The 17,217-nt window shown below is 43.5% G+C and overlaps 1 protein-coding gene and 1 long non-coding RNA gene across 8 annotated transcripts in view; both read right to left on the bottom strand.

Moving 5' to 3' along the window:
• Nucleotides 1-755: 755 nt before the first annotated feature.
• LOC129735535 (uncharacterized) lies at nucleotides 756-6,717 on the bottom strand. The gene is made up of 3 exons (XR_008731225.1): nucleotides 6,528-6,717; nucleotides 5,768-5,873; nucleotides 756-1,305 (listed from the first exon to the last, which is right to left on the bottom strand). It is a non-coding gene; the product is annotated as an uncharacterized LOC129735535 (long non-coding RNA).
• Nucleotides 6,718-8,083: 1,366 nt separating this feature from the next.
• The window catches only part of HIVEP1 (HIVEP zinc finger 1), a 123,202-nt gene continuing 114,068 nt past the window's right edge, over nucleotides 8,084-17,217 (bottom strand). For all 7 annotated transcript variants that reach the window (XM_055703924.1, XM_055703927.1, XM_055703926.1 and 4 more), the window contains 2 exons: nucleotides 12,640-13,157; nucleotides 8,084-9,835 (listed from right to left, as the gene is read on the bottom strand). In XM_055703924.1, the coding sequence (XP_055559899.1) occupies nucleotides 8,654-9,835; nucleotides 12,640-13,157 (1,700 nt within the window). In that variant the 3' untranslated portion in view covers nucleotides 8,084-8,653. The remainder of the gene's footprint in view (nucleotides 9,836-12,639; nucleotides 13,158-17,217) is intronic.

The raw sequence follows: 17,217 nt of genomic DNA, 5'->3' as shown, positions 1-17,217 counted from the left end.
TCACTGATTAAGAATATGCAGATCTAAAGATTTTACCAGGTACTTGCAGAGAATATTCCTGCTGGGTATTCCTTCCTCCATTGCCTTCAAGTGAGTGTGCACAGTGTGTAAGGTTAAAAGTGTTTCTTTTCCCCTCCAAGTGCAGAAGACTAATAGAAGAGTTAGAAGTTTAGGACTAAAAGCCCTGTACAGACAACTCTCAGATATAAGGATAGCATATTTTATCTTCCTTTCATATGAGCTTAATGACAGAAAAAGGACAGTCCTTTGGTCCTTCATTCAGCTATTCCCACTGACTGGAGGAACAACTTAATGGAAAACCACAATATATTGTTCAAACACTCCCACAAAAATGGTCTCTCCACCTATCCGAACACATTGTCCGTTGTCTTAGATCAAACATAGCTGTTATTTTTAAATGTGAGGATTAAAAGGCATCCATTAGAAGGAGAGATTAAAAATCTATTAAAAAAAAAATCAGAATCTTAAAAGACTAATTATTTGTGCAAACTTCAAGATCAAACGCTGCTGAAATAAAGTCTTTAACTGCTTTATCAGATAAAACCTGTGTTCAAAGATTGCAAGGGGAGAAGAGACTATTAAGATAATCTAGTCTGACCTCATGACCTTGGGTTTTGGCATTTCGCTGGTACAGAATCTTTTCAGTTGCTTGTACAGCTAAATGGAAAACTGAATAAAACCATCAAGAACACAACAGACTGCACAAACTGGAAAAAAAGCAGACCACATGTTTTCATGTTCATTTAATTTGTGTGTTTGTAGGCAAGGCTCAATACTTCAATGGATAGCACCGAGTCCTCTGCTGATGCAATTAGCGCAGCTCTTGCTGAAGCTCACGGATGTCATTTTCCATCAGAAGAGGATCTAGCCTGAAGAGTTTCCAGCTGCCAGGGAGAAGTAAGTACAAAAGTGCAAATACTTGGAAAGAGTAATTTATAGAAGACCCTGGATAAACTAAATTTCCAGCGTGCCTCCTTTTTTTCTTCTTTTTTTTTTTTTTTTTTGTCTTTCTACTGTTTCTTTTATAACAAGTGCTTAGGGTTGTGTTCACCATGCCAATTTTCAGCAGGACGAGAGGGATACAATTCTTTGTGTGTCTTTTCTAATCTGTTTGAGCTGTCTGATATCTTCATATCTAATACATTCTGGATCTTTGATCTGCGTCGGAGGATGTCTCAAGGAGGAACGATGATTCACGGGAAAACAGGATATGCACAGGGGAGCCAGTTACCCAGTCCAGCAGAATTAATCAGCATTAGGTGTGTGAGCTCTTGCTCTGAAACACTGTAAATAAGAGAGAGTCACAGATGATTATAGGTATGGGAATAAACAAAGAAAGAGAGAAACACAATTTAAACCTCTAAGTGTCAAAAATGGTTTCTGAACCACCCACTTGATTTGTTGGTGGAGCAAAACTTGCCTGGTGTCCGGCTGAAAACATGACCTCTGTTTTGCAAAGCGTCACTGTTTCGACATTGCCTTCTGATCTGGCACCCAGACTGTTTTTGCAAACCAGGGACACACCTAATGCTGGGTAACAGGGCTGAAGTACAGGACGCTGCCTTCCTGTGCCCCACCAAGCCAGCCGCCTGCTTACAGCGCGGTGCTCTCCCTGGCTCGCTCCGTCTTGCAGCCTGGTTTCTCCTTCTGCCTTGTAGCGTGGCCTCTTTCCTGCCTGCAGCTGGCCTAGGCTACCGCACGGGAGCTTGGAGCAGCCTCCCGGGAAAGAGGTGTAACTAATGATGGTGCCCGCTTACCAGGGGAGCTGAGGGGCATCGCCACCCTTGCTGCGTAGTGCCCGGCCGATGAGAGCTGGTGCAGCGAGAGGGCAGTGACTGCGTGGTCCTTGCAGCCCTCGGGCAGAGTGGCAGACGGTGCCACTGCTGCAGTGCCGCTGGCCAAGCATGTCAGTGGACATCACCACCTCCTTTTCCTCACGCTCACGTTTTCAGAATGTAGCCCTTGTGATCGCGCCGGATCAGGGATCTGATCTCCCTGCACGCAGGGGGCCTGAGGCATGGGGAGCCTCACGGAGGCAAAGTTGTTCCTAGATGCTGTGGAGGAGAGCTGGATGCCAGAAGGGCGGCAGCTCAGGCTGGGCAGTGTTAGCAGGAATACAGCTGTAGCAATTAGTTTGGCTTCATGTCAAAATTCCTTCCGATTTGTCAAAAGCTTCTGTCAAAAGGTGGCTTTTAACCTGCGTTTTGACTTGATATGCCTTGGTCATAAGGGATGGAAAGGGGGAAGTCTCAAGACAGTGGCTTTCCACTTAGCCACTCCAGGTCTGGGTAGGTCCTGCGGATGGTGCCCACCTCCTTTTTCAAAATCTGCACCTGCACGACACCCGGCGCTGAGCGAAGTCCCTACCAGTGTGCCGTGGCCCTGTGCTCCTGGGATGTGGGTGGATGGTGGTGGTGATGCTCCCTCTGTGCTGGTCCCTCACTGCATGTGCATGTCCAACCATCACTCCTGCCTTGCACAGGCTTCCCGGGGAAAGCCCCTTACAACAGCGGGGCTGCTGCTGCTGCTGTGATGGGGACAAGCCCCGTGCAAGGTGAACTCGCTCCCATGGCTGCATCCAGAGCAGTGAGATGAGGGGGTGGGGAAAGATTCTTTAACGCTCAATGTTTTCCTTAGAAAGCTGCAAATAATATCACCTATGGCAAATATTTTGTTTCTCTGAAGGAGGAATCCAACTGTAGAAGTATTTAGGTAGCAAGACCAGAGCACCTTAGACCTGAATTGCCTGCAAACGGAACTTCTGAAGCCCAAAGGGATGTTGTAACCACGTTAACGCAACAAGAAGAGGAAATGCTAAGGGTATTTGACTTTACAAACAGCCTTCAGTTGGCCTGTTTCCAGCACAAATGCCTCATGCATGGTAATGGATTTCAAATACGCTAGAGTACAGCCACAAAACCAAACAAGTCTTAACATTTGACCTTATTGGGGAAAACAAGCCTGCTATTACCAAAGAAAACTAAGCATGCCTTAGCTAATTGACTCATCTTAGGAAAAGTTTTGTTTCCATGACTGAACCGTAGGAATGTAAAGCTTTGCCATCTTTCAGCCAGCATGGTTTCCTTAGATCTCACACAGAATATCTGAAAATCACCAGCCAGCCACCTCCTAATATTTTCAGTAGTCTGACCAGTCTAGAGAGAAGTGGAGGGTCAAACAACACCTGCGACACCTTTACTATAAGGATTTTGGTCTTGGGGGGGTGGGGGGTGTTTGGTTTTTGTTTGGGTTTTTTTTTTTTTTTTCTTGATTCGGTGTTTCTGGAACAAAACACAAACATCAATTAATTACATCCTGTTACATCCTTGTTGCTGTTTGCTCATCCACCCATGGATATTCCACATAAAATTACCTAATAATCAATCTAAAGTATTTTAAAGTAGCTTGTTCTTATCCTAAGACAGCAATAGAGTTAGCAATCCAGTGTCTAGACCCAAGACAGTGATGTCATCCTCAAAGATATAAGTCATAAATGGGTTCTGTGTGGTGTAAATCTCTGATATTTTATGTATTGCTAAAAATGGCCGTCTGTAGGTCTAAGACCCCTTACAAGCAAAGGAAAATTCCTTAAGACATGGAAAAACAATTTTACTTACTTTTTTAAAGACATTAATAATTTAACTTTCACAACTAGAGGCTGACCACAACAGTCACCCAAGATGGATGACACCTATTGTTTGTATTATAAGCCACGAAAGGAAGGTAAGGATTCCCTGCTATGAGATGTAACTGGTCTCAGAAGATCTTTCAAAAGCAACAGCAGCAGTGGCCTGTCCGATAAATGAGCTGAAGGCTATCTTGAGCAAGCACTCTTACTTGTAGATTGTTTGGTTTCCCTGGCTTTTGGCAAGTCACTCGTGCAAAAACTGAGCAATTTTTATTTCGTTTTGACAAAACTATCCACATGTTAAACACATGCTTGAAAGGCAGTTTACAGGTTTAAACTAAAGTGTTTATAAAACCTTAGTGAGGATTACCTTGCAAAAAATGAGGACTTCTGGAATAAGCTGTATAGTGACAAATTAATTTCATATTCTGTTTAACATCTCTGTCAGTAAACTCAAGGCGAGATAAATCTCTTCATAAAGAACCCATAGAGAATGTTTAACTAAGCGTAAAGCATGCTGTGTCTTTGTTCTATGGTATAGCTTTGCTTTTGTTGTGGGCCAGACTGCGTTCAGCCGAAGTAGATTGTCTGAGATGAAACACAACGCGATGTGCATTTGAATTTGCTTGTATGCAAAACAGTGCTGTCAGCCTCCCTGGCAGGGGACCGGCTGGTGGGGACCAACTGTGGGCTGCTCTAGCCTCAGCGTGTGATTTATGGCAACCTGAAGCTACAGCAAGTTACCTGAGAGGTGAAAGGAGCAGAAGTATGAACAGCAGCAGTCATTGACGCAGGGCTGGGCATCCCTGCACCTAGGAAATTTGCTTTATTGCAGCTGTGGCCCAGAAGGTGGGAGTTGGGTCCGGGGATGTAATGCTACAGATCAAGAGATCTGAGGCCAGCTGCTGCGCAAGTGGTTGTTTCTGGTTTAGGTCTTCTCCTAGGAAGCGACAGGTGGGTCACGCTGTAGCTTATTAAAGCCCAGACAGGGAATTAATAGAGCCCACATTCCAAAACCAGTACTGTTATACAGACAGCAGCCCTCAAAATGAGATACCCACATCACCAGCAGACATCGCGTATTGCACTGAGAAATCAACTGAGGTCCAAGTCGAAAGAGAAGAGCTACGGGCTACTGGTCAACTCTCTTTGTACTCAGGGCCTTTGGCAGAGAACAGGGAAGCATCTGCACGGGTCTCACAGCCGTGGGCTGTGCCACGTCCTTACTCTAGCTGTATTTGCACCCAGCCTTTAGCTAGCACCTGCTTGCACCCTCTTGATGAGAACAGGTTGTGTGAAGATGCCAGACTGTGCCTGAGTGCACCAAGGAGCAACACTTGCTCTGGCCTTTTAATGTTTAAACAGCTGTGCTGAATGTGCCAGAGAGTGTCTTACAGAGTCGTTAAAAACTGATCCCTGAGTAAACAGCCTTGGTGCTATTTACTCCAATTCAGCTGCGATAATTTACACCATCTGAAGAGCGGACTAATCTTGCACTGGCACATCTCAGAGATGTTTGCTACTGGCTTGAACGGAAGGATCCTTGTGGCAAGGGGAGTACAACTTCCCCCTCACTTATGACTCTGGACAAGAGAATAGATACAACACATTTTAAAATAAAAGAAATTATTTCAGAATGAAAACATGATCACGAACACAGTGGTCACAGGCTTGAGCTGATGCAGGACACACACATATGCCAACATATAGCATAGATGTTGGTTACATGCATGATTGAAACGGACTGCTAGACACCAACGGGAGAGGTATGGAGTTTAACCTTCTTTGAGGTCTGGTCACACTCCTAGTTTGGTTTTATTCCTGTTGCAAAAGCTGTACAGGCAGCTCAAGGAATATCCATGTGGAAACATGCTAGAGGGAAGGGAAACAGTTCAGGACATAAACATCTCTCTTGTAGAAAATTGTGATTTCCTCCCAACTCCATTTGAACAAGGTTGGATATATCTGCAACTACCCACTAGTCTTTTTCTCTGTTATTAGAGATCCTGCTTCAAATACGGATCATCTGCTTTGCCTGGCTAAATGTGATGATTGCTCACCATCGGTCAGTACTCATTCTCTTGGTCCTTTCTCTCTATTGTCCTGCGATTAACTTACCAAGTGACACATCTTAACATTCCTCTTTATGACACATCTGTTGTCTTGTCATTCTTACTCTTCAAGATACCACTTCCATCTCATGGCCTTGATGTCTTCAAAACACCTAGAACAGAAAAGAGACACATGTAGATCGCCTGATTCACGAGGTTGAATTGTCTGTTGAATTAGCAACTCCCTGGAATTAATCCTTCGAATATAAGCACATCACAAATTACTAGTCAAGCAAATATTTAAGACACAGTAAGTCTCTGGAGTTTCTAAATGGTAAGTAAAATCAGGACTTTGGGGCATGTGGAACAGCAATCTCTTACCTACTGCTTCCTTATAAAACTCCGAGAACCAGTAGTAACTTGTGATGGCATTCAAAATTTTGGATATAGTTTTGCTTTGCTGTAAACCTATTTGATCCAGTCATCATTTTTCTATCATGCTGTAGACAAATATGTTCAAATTAACTAGCACAGTTCTAGTTTTACTGGCAAGTGCAAGTGTCCGTTTTAAAGAAGCTAAAACCGATGCAAAGTTTCTTGAGTTCATTAACTACAAACCTTCACCTGATCCTACTCGCAAAACTTGCAGGCTCTCAAAGCACATGTAATGCAGCAATGTTTCATTTTTTAACATTGGCTGGTTCAGGTGATTTCACGTTTGGTATAAATGATAATGATATAAGACACTGACATCACTACATGTTTATAAAAAGAACACACAAATGCACAGTGACGTTTTACACAGTGGTTGCACATAAGACACTCACAAATTTGAAGTCTGACGCTGTGGGGTGCCGAGTACTCTTAACTCTCATTAAGTTCAATGCGAGTTGAGAGTGCTTCGTGGTTCAGGTGCTCGGTGCTCGGGCCCTCAGTGAGGCTCTGCACAGTAAGGAATTATACCAACATTCACGTCTGAGACAAGAGTAATTTCCTCTTTCTAGTAAGTGCGTTTCTAATTGCTGGATCAGTACAATTGGCTGATAATCACAGTAATATAAATGATTTTCTGGTACTGAAGTGCTCTTTCTGAAAGTTAATAAAGCTCACTCAACATCGCCTACAGTTTTACAACATACCGTAATGGAATAATGCAATGAGTACAATGTGAGTATAGTACAAAAGCCAATGCAAAGTTAAAAATGGATCTAGGGTAGTGTTGCTCTTGAATACGAGCAGTACAAGGTATGAATTACTTCTTTGAGCTGGGTACAGGAGCTAATCTGTGAACAAAGCAGCCCAGCTCACATTCAGGTTTACTCCTGATTCTTTTTCAAGATTTGCTTCCCACCCTTTTCTTCCAGTTGTTTTATATGCCCTCATCCTTGTTAATTCCATAAAGGTCATCATGCTTTGAATTTACACCTTCCAGTTTTCTACTGGAATTTGGTTGTTAAAATGGTTTTATAAACTTCTGTAAGGATGTCATACAAGGACACAGCAGAAAAGCAACTCTACTTTAAAATTAGAGCATGAATTCCAGGTCAACTTGAAACTTTAAGGTATGTGTAGCCCTGTAACATGAGACTTGTCTCCTGCAGTAGTTGAACACTTTAAAAAAATAACTTTACATTGTTTTCACTATGTGCAAACAGAATTTTATTAAATTTCATTGTTTTGGGATCCACCCATATCTCATATGCCCATCATGATGAGTTTTTTGGTATAAGGGCAGATTAAATTATATGTGTAAGACCTCTAGCCCCCCTTTTTTCCCCTGCACGAGTAAGACAAAGCCGTATTTGGGGAGAACGTGGCTTTATCTACTTGTAAGCGATCACCTGAAATGCAGTCTCATAAGAAGTTGATGGTAATCGGTAATGCCAAATCCTCGTTACAGCAGTGGCATTTTCACTAACTGTATGGCGGATTTTGCAATTAAGAACACACAAAAGAATTATTCCTTTCTTGCGTAACAACATTTTAATGTCAATAAAAAGTGGTTTCATAGTTCAAGATTACAAATAAAAAAATATGTCATCTTGACCCTTTTGCTATTTTCCCTCAGGGAAGTCTTCAAACGTTAGTTAGGAAGTGTTAAAAACACGAGGTGGATGGATGCTCACTCTACATAAAGCTGACGGACTCCCTCCCCGCTTTGCCATCGCCGGATGTTTCAAAACGGAAGGTTTTGCTCCAAGAAGCCTGAAAGGCGAACCCTCTCTCTCTCTCTCTCTCTCTCTCATGGCAGGTGAAACCACGGGGGCGTGCACCACCACCGGGTCCTTTCGAGCTGAACACAGCTGGAAGGGTACTAAAAGGAACGAGTCAAGCGCCTCTCCAACTACCGGGCTGCATCAAGAAGGCACAACATAAGCAATGGTAAAGTCAGTAAACAAAATTTTACTGTAATATTTCATAACACAGATACTGTATTTCTCTTTTAAGTGTAAAGCTACCGTCTTACACAAGAAAGATGGACAGACCCTTTTCCAAGACTAATATGGATACAATAAATATGGAGTTTTACATACTAGATCTGTACACAGAAACTTTGTCCCACAGCCATAAAAATTTACATTTAACAGTGCAACATATAATTTAATCCTTTATTTATCTGACATAGGATGTTTACTTACTAAACACAAGCAACTACCTGGTTTTAATATACATATTTTATATATATATATTTTATATATATATATCTTCAACAATCTATACAGGTTTCTAAACATAAAACTCCAAAAAGGCACAATCGTCTATACAACATGTACAAAAATGGCTGGAGCTGACAAGAAACAACAATTATTGGTCAAGAGTTCATGATTGCACGAAGATTAGTAATGGGTTTGTGTCAGAAAAATGTGCTTTAAGGAAAGGAAGGTTTGCAAAGAAACCTGTAAGTGTTATAAAAAGAACCCCAAAAAAATAAAAACGCAATGAAAAACAAAAACTAGGTCGCTATTACAAGTCTATCCTCATCGTCACTGCTGCCATCGCTAAACTGCACCGTGTTTTGCCGCCGGGGCAAGGCGGCTGGCCTGTGTACCTGTCTGTCCGGGGAGACAGTTCGGTGGACCGGGGACTTGGTTAATGCATCGGGATTCCCCTTGGAGCGGGGCTCCGCCGGGGCAGCCCTCTTCACCTGCAGGGAAGGGACGCTGCGCTTTGGCTTGGCAGGGCTGGCGAGGTCAGTCTTTTCAGGATCCGCCTTCCCTGGACCCCTGGGTCGCTCGTAGTCGGTCAGCGGGGCGGGCTCGGGGTGGCCCGTACCGCCGTACCGCTGGCCACCAGCCGCCGCCTGGGGAGAAGCGGCCCTGCCCGCCTGGCCGGCCTCGGCCGCGGGGAAGCCGGCAGGCGGCGGCTCCGGCTGTGCCTCGCAGGCCTTGGCCTTGCTGCCTGGGGCGGGCGCCTCAGCAGCCCCGTGCCCCTCGGCACCCACGGGGCTGACGGAGGGGATGAGGGTCGGCAGGGCGATGTTCAGTATCTGCAAGCCGGGAATGTGGGCCTGCGGGCTGGGGTTGCCCTGCGGGGCCGCGCCGGCGGTCAAAACCTGGAGACCCACGGCGTTCAGGGTAATTCCCGAAGGGCGCATCTGCGGGGCGATGTTTGTGTTCGCCAGCCCCAAGATGTTCACCGTCTCCATGCCCAGTGGCGGCAGAGTCTGCAAGCCGGGCGTGCCGAGACCCTGGATGCCCGGCACGCTCACCTGCCCTATGGGGATGCACGGCACCACGCTGTTCACCTCGGCGACACCCATGGGGTTGGCAGCGGCACCGGTGGCCGTGCCGCCTGCCTCGCCGAGGGTGCTGGTAGTTCTGTGAATCACGCTAACGGTGGGGATGGTGAGCTGCACTGGTCCCGCCTGGATGGGAACGAAGGTGGAGTAGGTGGCCAGGCCAGCGGGGACCACCTGAATCCCCCCGATTGGTACCGTGCCGTAGGGTGCCTTGGCTTGCCGCTGCGAGTGCAGGGGGAGGTGGCTGAAGAGATGAGTCTGAGGAGCCCTCGGCTCGGTGACGTGCTGCGGGCACCCGGCCAGCTTCTCCTCCGGGCTTTCGGCGTAGGGCGACAGCGCTGCGGTCTGCATGCTGTGGTCCGCCGGCGAGGAGGGCGAGCTGACAGAGGGCGTGCTCTGGGGGAGAAAAACACAGGTGTGTCAATGCGGTGGCCAGCACTATCCTCGAGTGAGACACAAGGTAGCTGGGAGGGCTTCCCACACTCCCCTTTAAGAAAAAACAACAAACTGGTTCACAGTATATACTGCCCAGCTTGAACAATGAATTAATTTCCTTCCTTTCTTTTTCAAACTCCTTCCTCGCCCACTAATTGAATTTTCCTCTCCTAATCACCCTGGCTAATTTCTCTAGAACACTGGCAAACATTGATGAATATCCTTTGTATGTGTTTTTTAAGGAGCGAGAAGGCTTTGGAGAACTGTTTTCTGTGGAAATGGCCTCAGGCAAGAAAGTTAAATAAGCATAAGCTGGCATTTTTGATGCATCAGTTCTTTTCCTGGAGGCATTACAGCCTCCAGCGGGCAGAGGCAGCATCATGGCACATCTGTCTGTAGGTGCTTCTCATGTGGAAGACAGGCGACACGCAGTGACAAGCGACGGGTGACAGCTGCAGCACCCACAGAGACGGCTGGATACTGGAGTGAGAAGTGGGACCCACATCCCACCGCTGCCTCCGCTCACCATGATTTGCTGCACACATCCAGACCGATAATTATATTTATTTGCTCCCTTTTCTTCTCATACAGCCTGTGCTACTGACCAACGCTGGCAACTCCTTTCCTAAACCCTCCTGAAGTAAGAGGTCTTAACTGCAATCGCAGTCTCGCAGTACCTTTTAGTTTTAGACATATTTAGTCTTTACATTAGTATTTAGACATATTAGACAAGTGGTGCAACCTTGTTTAGTTTTTATTGTGCTAAATGGTAATTCTGTGGTTTTGACCAAACTCTCAAGAAATCTCTAGAGCAGGCACAAAACCAAAACACGAACAGAAATGCTTTTGAAAACTGCTGGTAGGAAAGGTATTGCTTAAAGGAGAATATGATTTGCTGACTATGCAGTGCTGACCAGTCCAAATGGGAAGCCAACACCTTCCTCAGAATTAAGTCCTGCCTGACACCTCACAAGAAATCCTGATAACTGGTATGGATGCTTTCAAAAGAACATACAACAGCCTTCCTGAGCTGTCTCGACCCCTTGTCTCGATTGCAAGAAGTGGGATCCGCGACCTTCCTCCGTAGGAACTGACTAGATTAACCATCAGGCACATTGGCTGCTGCTTGTTTTGGTCTGGGAAAGAAGGAGGTAGTCTGGAAAGGAATTACTGCCTTGTATTACAGGCCTTTTTTATGTTAAATATATTAATTTAGATGATTATTAGAGCTATATTAATGAAGACTTGTCGATTTTTAATTGTGTGAATATTTTCTTGAGGCTTCAGTGGTTCTGTTTGATGAGGGAGTAACGTCAGTCAAATGTCCTTCTGGTATCTACTGGCCACAACTGAAACCCCCAATCCAAATATGAAGGTCCTACTCCTTTTGTGGCAAGTATATACAGTGATCAGAGACCACTACATTTTATCCTCTGTCATACTACACAATTGTTGCAATTTACATTTGCCACATGGATGGACAGTTCTCATAAGCAGGAATGAACCTGTGTCAAACAATGAAATGCGGCAATAATTCTTACTGTTTCTTCTTGTCAACAGTTCACTATCATAAATTTTGTAAAAAATAAATCCAGTAGTAGAGATTTTTTTTCAAAGAAAAACCAAGCCAATAAGTACTTAAACTAGAATGAAAGTTTTACTTACTGTTTATGCTTTTGCAAACTTCCTGCTGCTTATTTTTCTACAACCACATGCATGTCTTATTTGTAAATATTGCATTCATCACAAAGAAGGCAGTAATTACTCCTTTATTTAAACTACATTTTGCATCACATCCTTCTGAGCATTACTCTGGAAAGCTCTAATGCCTTCATGGTCTGCAAGAAGAATTCAAAACTTTCAAGAGGTATCCTTAGGGTCAATCAGGTATGTGACTTGCACCATCCCCGTTACAGTCCATTAAAATATTGCTGAGTTGTAAAAGGCTTAACACCTGCCAGTTCCCCTCTGCGATTTCCTTAGCAGAGCTTTAAAGACCAAAACTACCAAATGCCTCTGCAGCCTTGCACACAGACTGCCCTCACCTTTCTGCACACTGCTCTGAAGAGCCGTGTTCTAGAACAAGGCATGGCCAAACCTGATCCGTTTCCAATTAAAATGTTCTTTGAGCTTGGAGAAAAACTGAGAGCACCGGGAACTCAGGTCTCAGTTCTGTGCTCGTCTGTCCTTTTGTTATTGTGCACGGGCAGCCTCCTGGTTTCCTTGAACATCTGGTGCTCTTTCTACTTCTACTACTAAGCATATTTGGAGCAGAGATAAGGAACTGCAGAATTTTTTAATAGTGGTAAGGCAAAAACTTTTGGGACTAGATTAATTTCCCTTGGGAATTACCAATTATTCTAGTGTCTTATTTCAGACTGAAATGACTTCTGAATTTTAACACTTTCCTCTGAAAACTTTATAACCACCACTGTCTGTTTGTTCTACATACAGATCTGTTGTATCCCTTCTTATTTGTAATACAATCTACCAGCTCCAAACTTCAGCTGAACCACCATATTACAATTAATCCTTTTAAGGAAAATACAGTCAAAACTAAGAATTTGAAAAGCAGTGCTTCTACAACATCGTTGTTTCTAGAGTTCTATCCATCCGTGCTTCAATTACTTTCAACTCTTCTTTAATACTCATCAGCCAAGAATGGAAGGAAAGGCAAACATTTTGCTCTTTGAAAAACCTCCCAAAAGACCTTTAAAAGGAGGATTTGAAATCCCACTCTCTCCCCCCGAGTCAGACACTCCTACCTTTGTGAGAGCTGCAGTTGATATTAAGGAGTGGTCCAAGGCTGGTTCTGGATCAGGGTAATCCACAGACATCTGGCGACCTGGAGATGTCGGACCGACGTCTGCCAGCGTCACACTAGCACTGCGGGGACCTGCTCCCCTCTCCTGGGCTTTATCCTCATGTGCTTCCTGATGGGTGAATTCTGCTGGTGACCTAGAGGTCCTGCTAACTGACTGCACCGTGCTAAGGACGGTCATCTTTGTCAGCAGAGCTTTGGGCAGGCCATCCATAGAGTCCGTGTGAACCCCAGCAAAACAGTCGGGGAGCCTGATGTCTTCATCAGTGCTGGCAGCATCCTGCAGGCCATGTCGAGATGGATGATGCTGGGGGCTGGCTGTCACCGAGGGGGTTGTGGATAGGACTGACTCAGCCTGGCTGTCTTCATCATCATCTTCATTGTCATTTTCATCTTCATCTGCACCATCGGACTCTTCCACATCGTATCCCGACTGGTCATAGCCAAATCTCTGCTTCTCACCTGCAGAAGTGGGAGTTAGAAGGTAATCAGTGAAGGTCCTGGACTGATTGGGAAAGAGACGGGAGGGAGTGATTAGAAACACCAAAAAAACACATGGCACATGCATTTTTCAGTCACATCCCATTGCATCAAAGAAACAGGGAAGGTTTTAATTTTTGTTTCTGTTTTCCAGTGTACATATTTAATTATACAGCTACGTAATTTTTCATCATCTGCTTCCGTGGTTTTTCAATCTTCTGGATTTGGCTGTTTTTTTTTAAGCCATTTATAACCATTTGCTCAAAGTCACCCTTCACTCTCTCGCCTGGGGAGAAGTGAGCAGATTCCTGGTCCATTAAGTTCCCGGTGACGACATACGGAGCTGGTCTGCCAACCTTAGCAGTGGGATATTCTCTAGCTGTTTCTGACTCATAAGTGGGTGTCCTTGTACCTAACATGATTCACTGCTGCAAAGGTTTTTGAAGGATGCAAACAGAAAGACTGGAGGCTGTTAGTCAGGAATCTGTCTCGTTAACAGGCAAAAGAGACCAAAATTAGACCTTACCAGAATTCTTCACTTTGGTAATGTTTTGAAAGGTTTATTAACAAAACACCCAAGATGTCCTAGGAGGCAAGAAAGCTCTCATCCTGTCAAAACTCACCTATGCGCGAAACTTTGCTCATATGAAGAAGCCCTCCTGACTTCAAGTCTTAAAGCCAAACTGCTATCTAGCAGCAAATTTCTCTACAAAATACAGCTCGACACAGCTTTTCACCTTCTTTTATATCATAACTTGGAAAGAAAGAATCCTCTTTAGTACATAGACAGAAAATCCCATCTGCTGTATCTGATTCCAAGCCAGACTGTCTGGGATCATATTTTATAAAAGACAAAATGCTTTGAATGCACTAATATTTTACATTTGATTAAAGGTCTGTCGGCTGAGCTGTCCAAAAAAAATATCAGCATAAAAATCATTTGGCTCTGCAAAAGCAATGATGGCTGGTTAGCTAAAATCTCAGAGACTTTGTTCTAGAGAAAATCTGCACAGGAACTTACCATCAAAATGAACGACTCTGAAAAAAATCAGACCCTTAGAAGAATTTGAAGGTACTACCAATACTTTAAGCTGCTACATTACCAAAACCAAAATAAGCATCTTGTACTCCAGGTATAATAAACGGGTTTAATTGAGCTACCTCTCAGTAAGTTACTCACCATTATAAGCCTTTATGGTTTCAAATGAGCAATGCAATTAGGAACGAGACTAATAGCTTCCTTGAAAAAATCTCTCTGTAATGACTTTGCCCCTCTTTGCCTACACAGTAATTTGTACATTAACTAAATATGGAAACTATAGATTTTCTACATTTACTACAGCAGGCATGAAACTGAAATGTTATTAAAAATACCCCAAATCCTCCAGGTCATTGGAACGATGCTAACAAAAATATTTTTTAGATTTTTCAATAGTCTTCATTTACAATTCTCAACTACAGACAAAGCTGTTCAAAAAAGAAAATGTATTTTAGTGGAAAAATTAATTCAGTAAGGTCCATTCCAAAAATATGGCAAGTAGGATTGTTAAAAATATTATTAACAAAACCACATGGAGTTATTCAACATTTTTTTTGTCTAAACTCCTGTCATTTCTCTTCTTCACACAGTGTTTCTTCATCATTAAGATGAAGCAAAGCAAACACATCTAAAATGTTAGAACCTCCACATATGTTTGATTTCTGAATGAAAATAACCTCCCTTAATGCCGCCGTAACAGATCTTGAAGACATCTCCATGTGGTACAGCTAAAAAGGGTCACACATGCATTTCCTGCAACTCTGAATAATGCATGGGGCATTGCAAAGTCTCGGATTTCAGTCTGGACTCCCCCATAACTTTGGTCTCTTTACCAACATCACATAACTATTCTCTGGGAAATCCTACTGCTTCTTTTCTTTTTTCTTCCTCTCTCCACGTGAATCACATTTTCTGTGAAAGCTGATGTCAATCACGAATGACTGTCTCCACTGGCAGGAGAAACTACCTGAAGTGATTAGACTGACTTGTCACACTTGCAAAGCGAGGAAAACACATGCTCAAACAATGCTCTGATTTATAGTAAGAAACTATTATTTTTCAAATCGACATTTAAAAATGCTACAGGATTTACTAGCAAGTTGCTGCTTATGCAGAAATTTTCTGCAGACATCTCTTTCTGCACACATGTCTGCATTAATCAGCTTTCTAGAATAAAACCATGGAAGGGGAAAGGGGAACTGTGTGTGGGACACAGATTCCTCACATGCAGGACTCTGTGGGATATCATTTCCCTCTATTGTTTCCCTGTTTACCTCCACCCTTTGTGCATTTGCCAGCTTGTGTTTAAGTGTGGTTACCTGGAGCCAGAGCCTGCAGTGTAGGCGAGGTGACAGAGCGAATGTGGTTCCCTTTACTCCCACACGGCTTTGAAGCATCAGATGAGAAAAAACCACCATTCCTGACTTGCCTGCTCTGGCAATACACAAAGGAACACTCTGCTCTGGCTTTTATACCTGCGTGCAAGTTTGCTGAAACAAGAAGTGCCCAAGCTTTCAGAATTAAGCATCCCATTGCAGCATCGCTGTAAATCAGTGGAGTTGCAAGAGAACCTGATGCTGGAGTTTTAAGCAGTGGAAGACCCTGGCAGGTTATGGGTCTTCTCTGAAAGAGGCTTCGAGCTAAGGCTGTGACCACTGCTGGTGGTGAAGGACATGTTTCCAAGCTCAGTTGTGTTCACCAAGTAGTATTGGCCCAGATCTATTCTGGTAACTGTACGCTGCTGTCGTGTCCAGGTTTGAGTCCCGGTGGAGTCCTGTTTTTCCAGGGGTACAAGAAGCTGGGAGGGGACACATTCAGGACAGCTGATCCAAACTGGCCAGATATTCCAAGACACACGGTGTCATGCTCAGTACATAAACTAGGGAGAAAGCTGGCCAGGGGCTGCTCTTTGGGAACTAACTGAGCATCGGTCAGCAGCTCGCGAGCAACGGCATTGTGTATCACTTGTTTTGTATATTCTTATTATTTTATCATTATTTGCCTTCCATTTCTGTCCTATTACACAGTCTTTATCTCAACATTTTACTTGTTTTCCCAGTTCTCTCCCCCATCTCACTGGGCGGAAGGAATGAGCAAGTGGCTGTACAGTGTTTAGCTACCTGCTGGGTTAAACCATGACAGCTGTCTACTAAAGTTCCCTTGCAGTTTTAATTGGGGAAAAATTAATTCTTCGCTTCCTATCTTAAACTATGCACAATTATAACCATATGCTTCTGTAGCTCATACTTACATACATATATAAATAAAATATAAATATATATATGTAAAAAAAACCCCTTAGAACTAACTCAGTTTCCAAAGGGAACAAAATGACTTCTGTGTTTAACTTTGTATGAGGTTTTAAAGCAGTGTGGGGTATTTCAGAATGAAGGATGTAAATTTAAAAGCCACTAGCATACAAGGAAACTGCTTTTGGCATGAAAGTTCACGGTTGTTTTTTTTTAAAAAGAAAACAGGTAAAAAAGTTTCACACTATTAAGTGAAGGCTTATGAAAGCTACTTCTCTTTCGAAAAATGTATAACTCTCACCACTTTAACAGAAAGACTGTTCAAAACTGCCTCCATTTTTTTTAAAGAGAGTTTTTGGAAGAGTAGGGAATGTCTGCTGCAATCTTTTTAAAAAACCCTTAGAAAGACTTTTCTCCCTGGACTTCACAGGAGAAAGTAGAACTTCTGGCTTGAGACCTGAATTCTGCAAAAATTACAAACAGCTGGAAATAAAAGTATAATAGAAACGTGGACACAACTTTTGACTGGGGATTTTGCTCGCGTGCCAGCTATAATTATGTTTAATAAACCCAAGGTTTTAATCCTATGTATTGAAGCAAGTGTATACAAATCATAGGCAAAAATCAGCTTAGTCCTTCATTTATTTTGTTGTCAGTCCTCAGTTAGATAATCAGCTCTGTATTGTGTTTGTGGTGCTGATGAGCTAGTTGGCTAAGGCTCTGTTATACTGGCATTTTTCCCCAAAGCGGGAAA

This window comes from Falco cherrug, chromosome 3 (genome assembly GCF_023634085.1).
Source record: "Falco cherrug isolate bFalChe1 chromosome 3, bFalChe1.pri, whole genome shotgun sequence".
Taxonomy (NCBI): Eukaryota; Metazoa; Chordata; class Aves; order Falconiformes; family Falconidae; genus Falco; species Falco cherrug.
The sequence above is the reverse complement of the archived record's forward strand: the minus strand, read 5'-3'. Positions and strand labels throughout refer to the sequence as shown.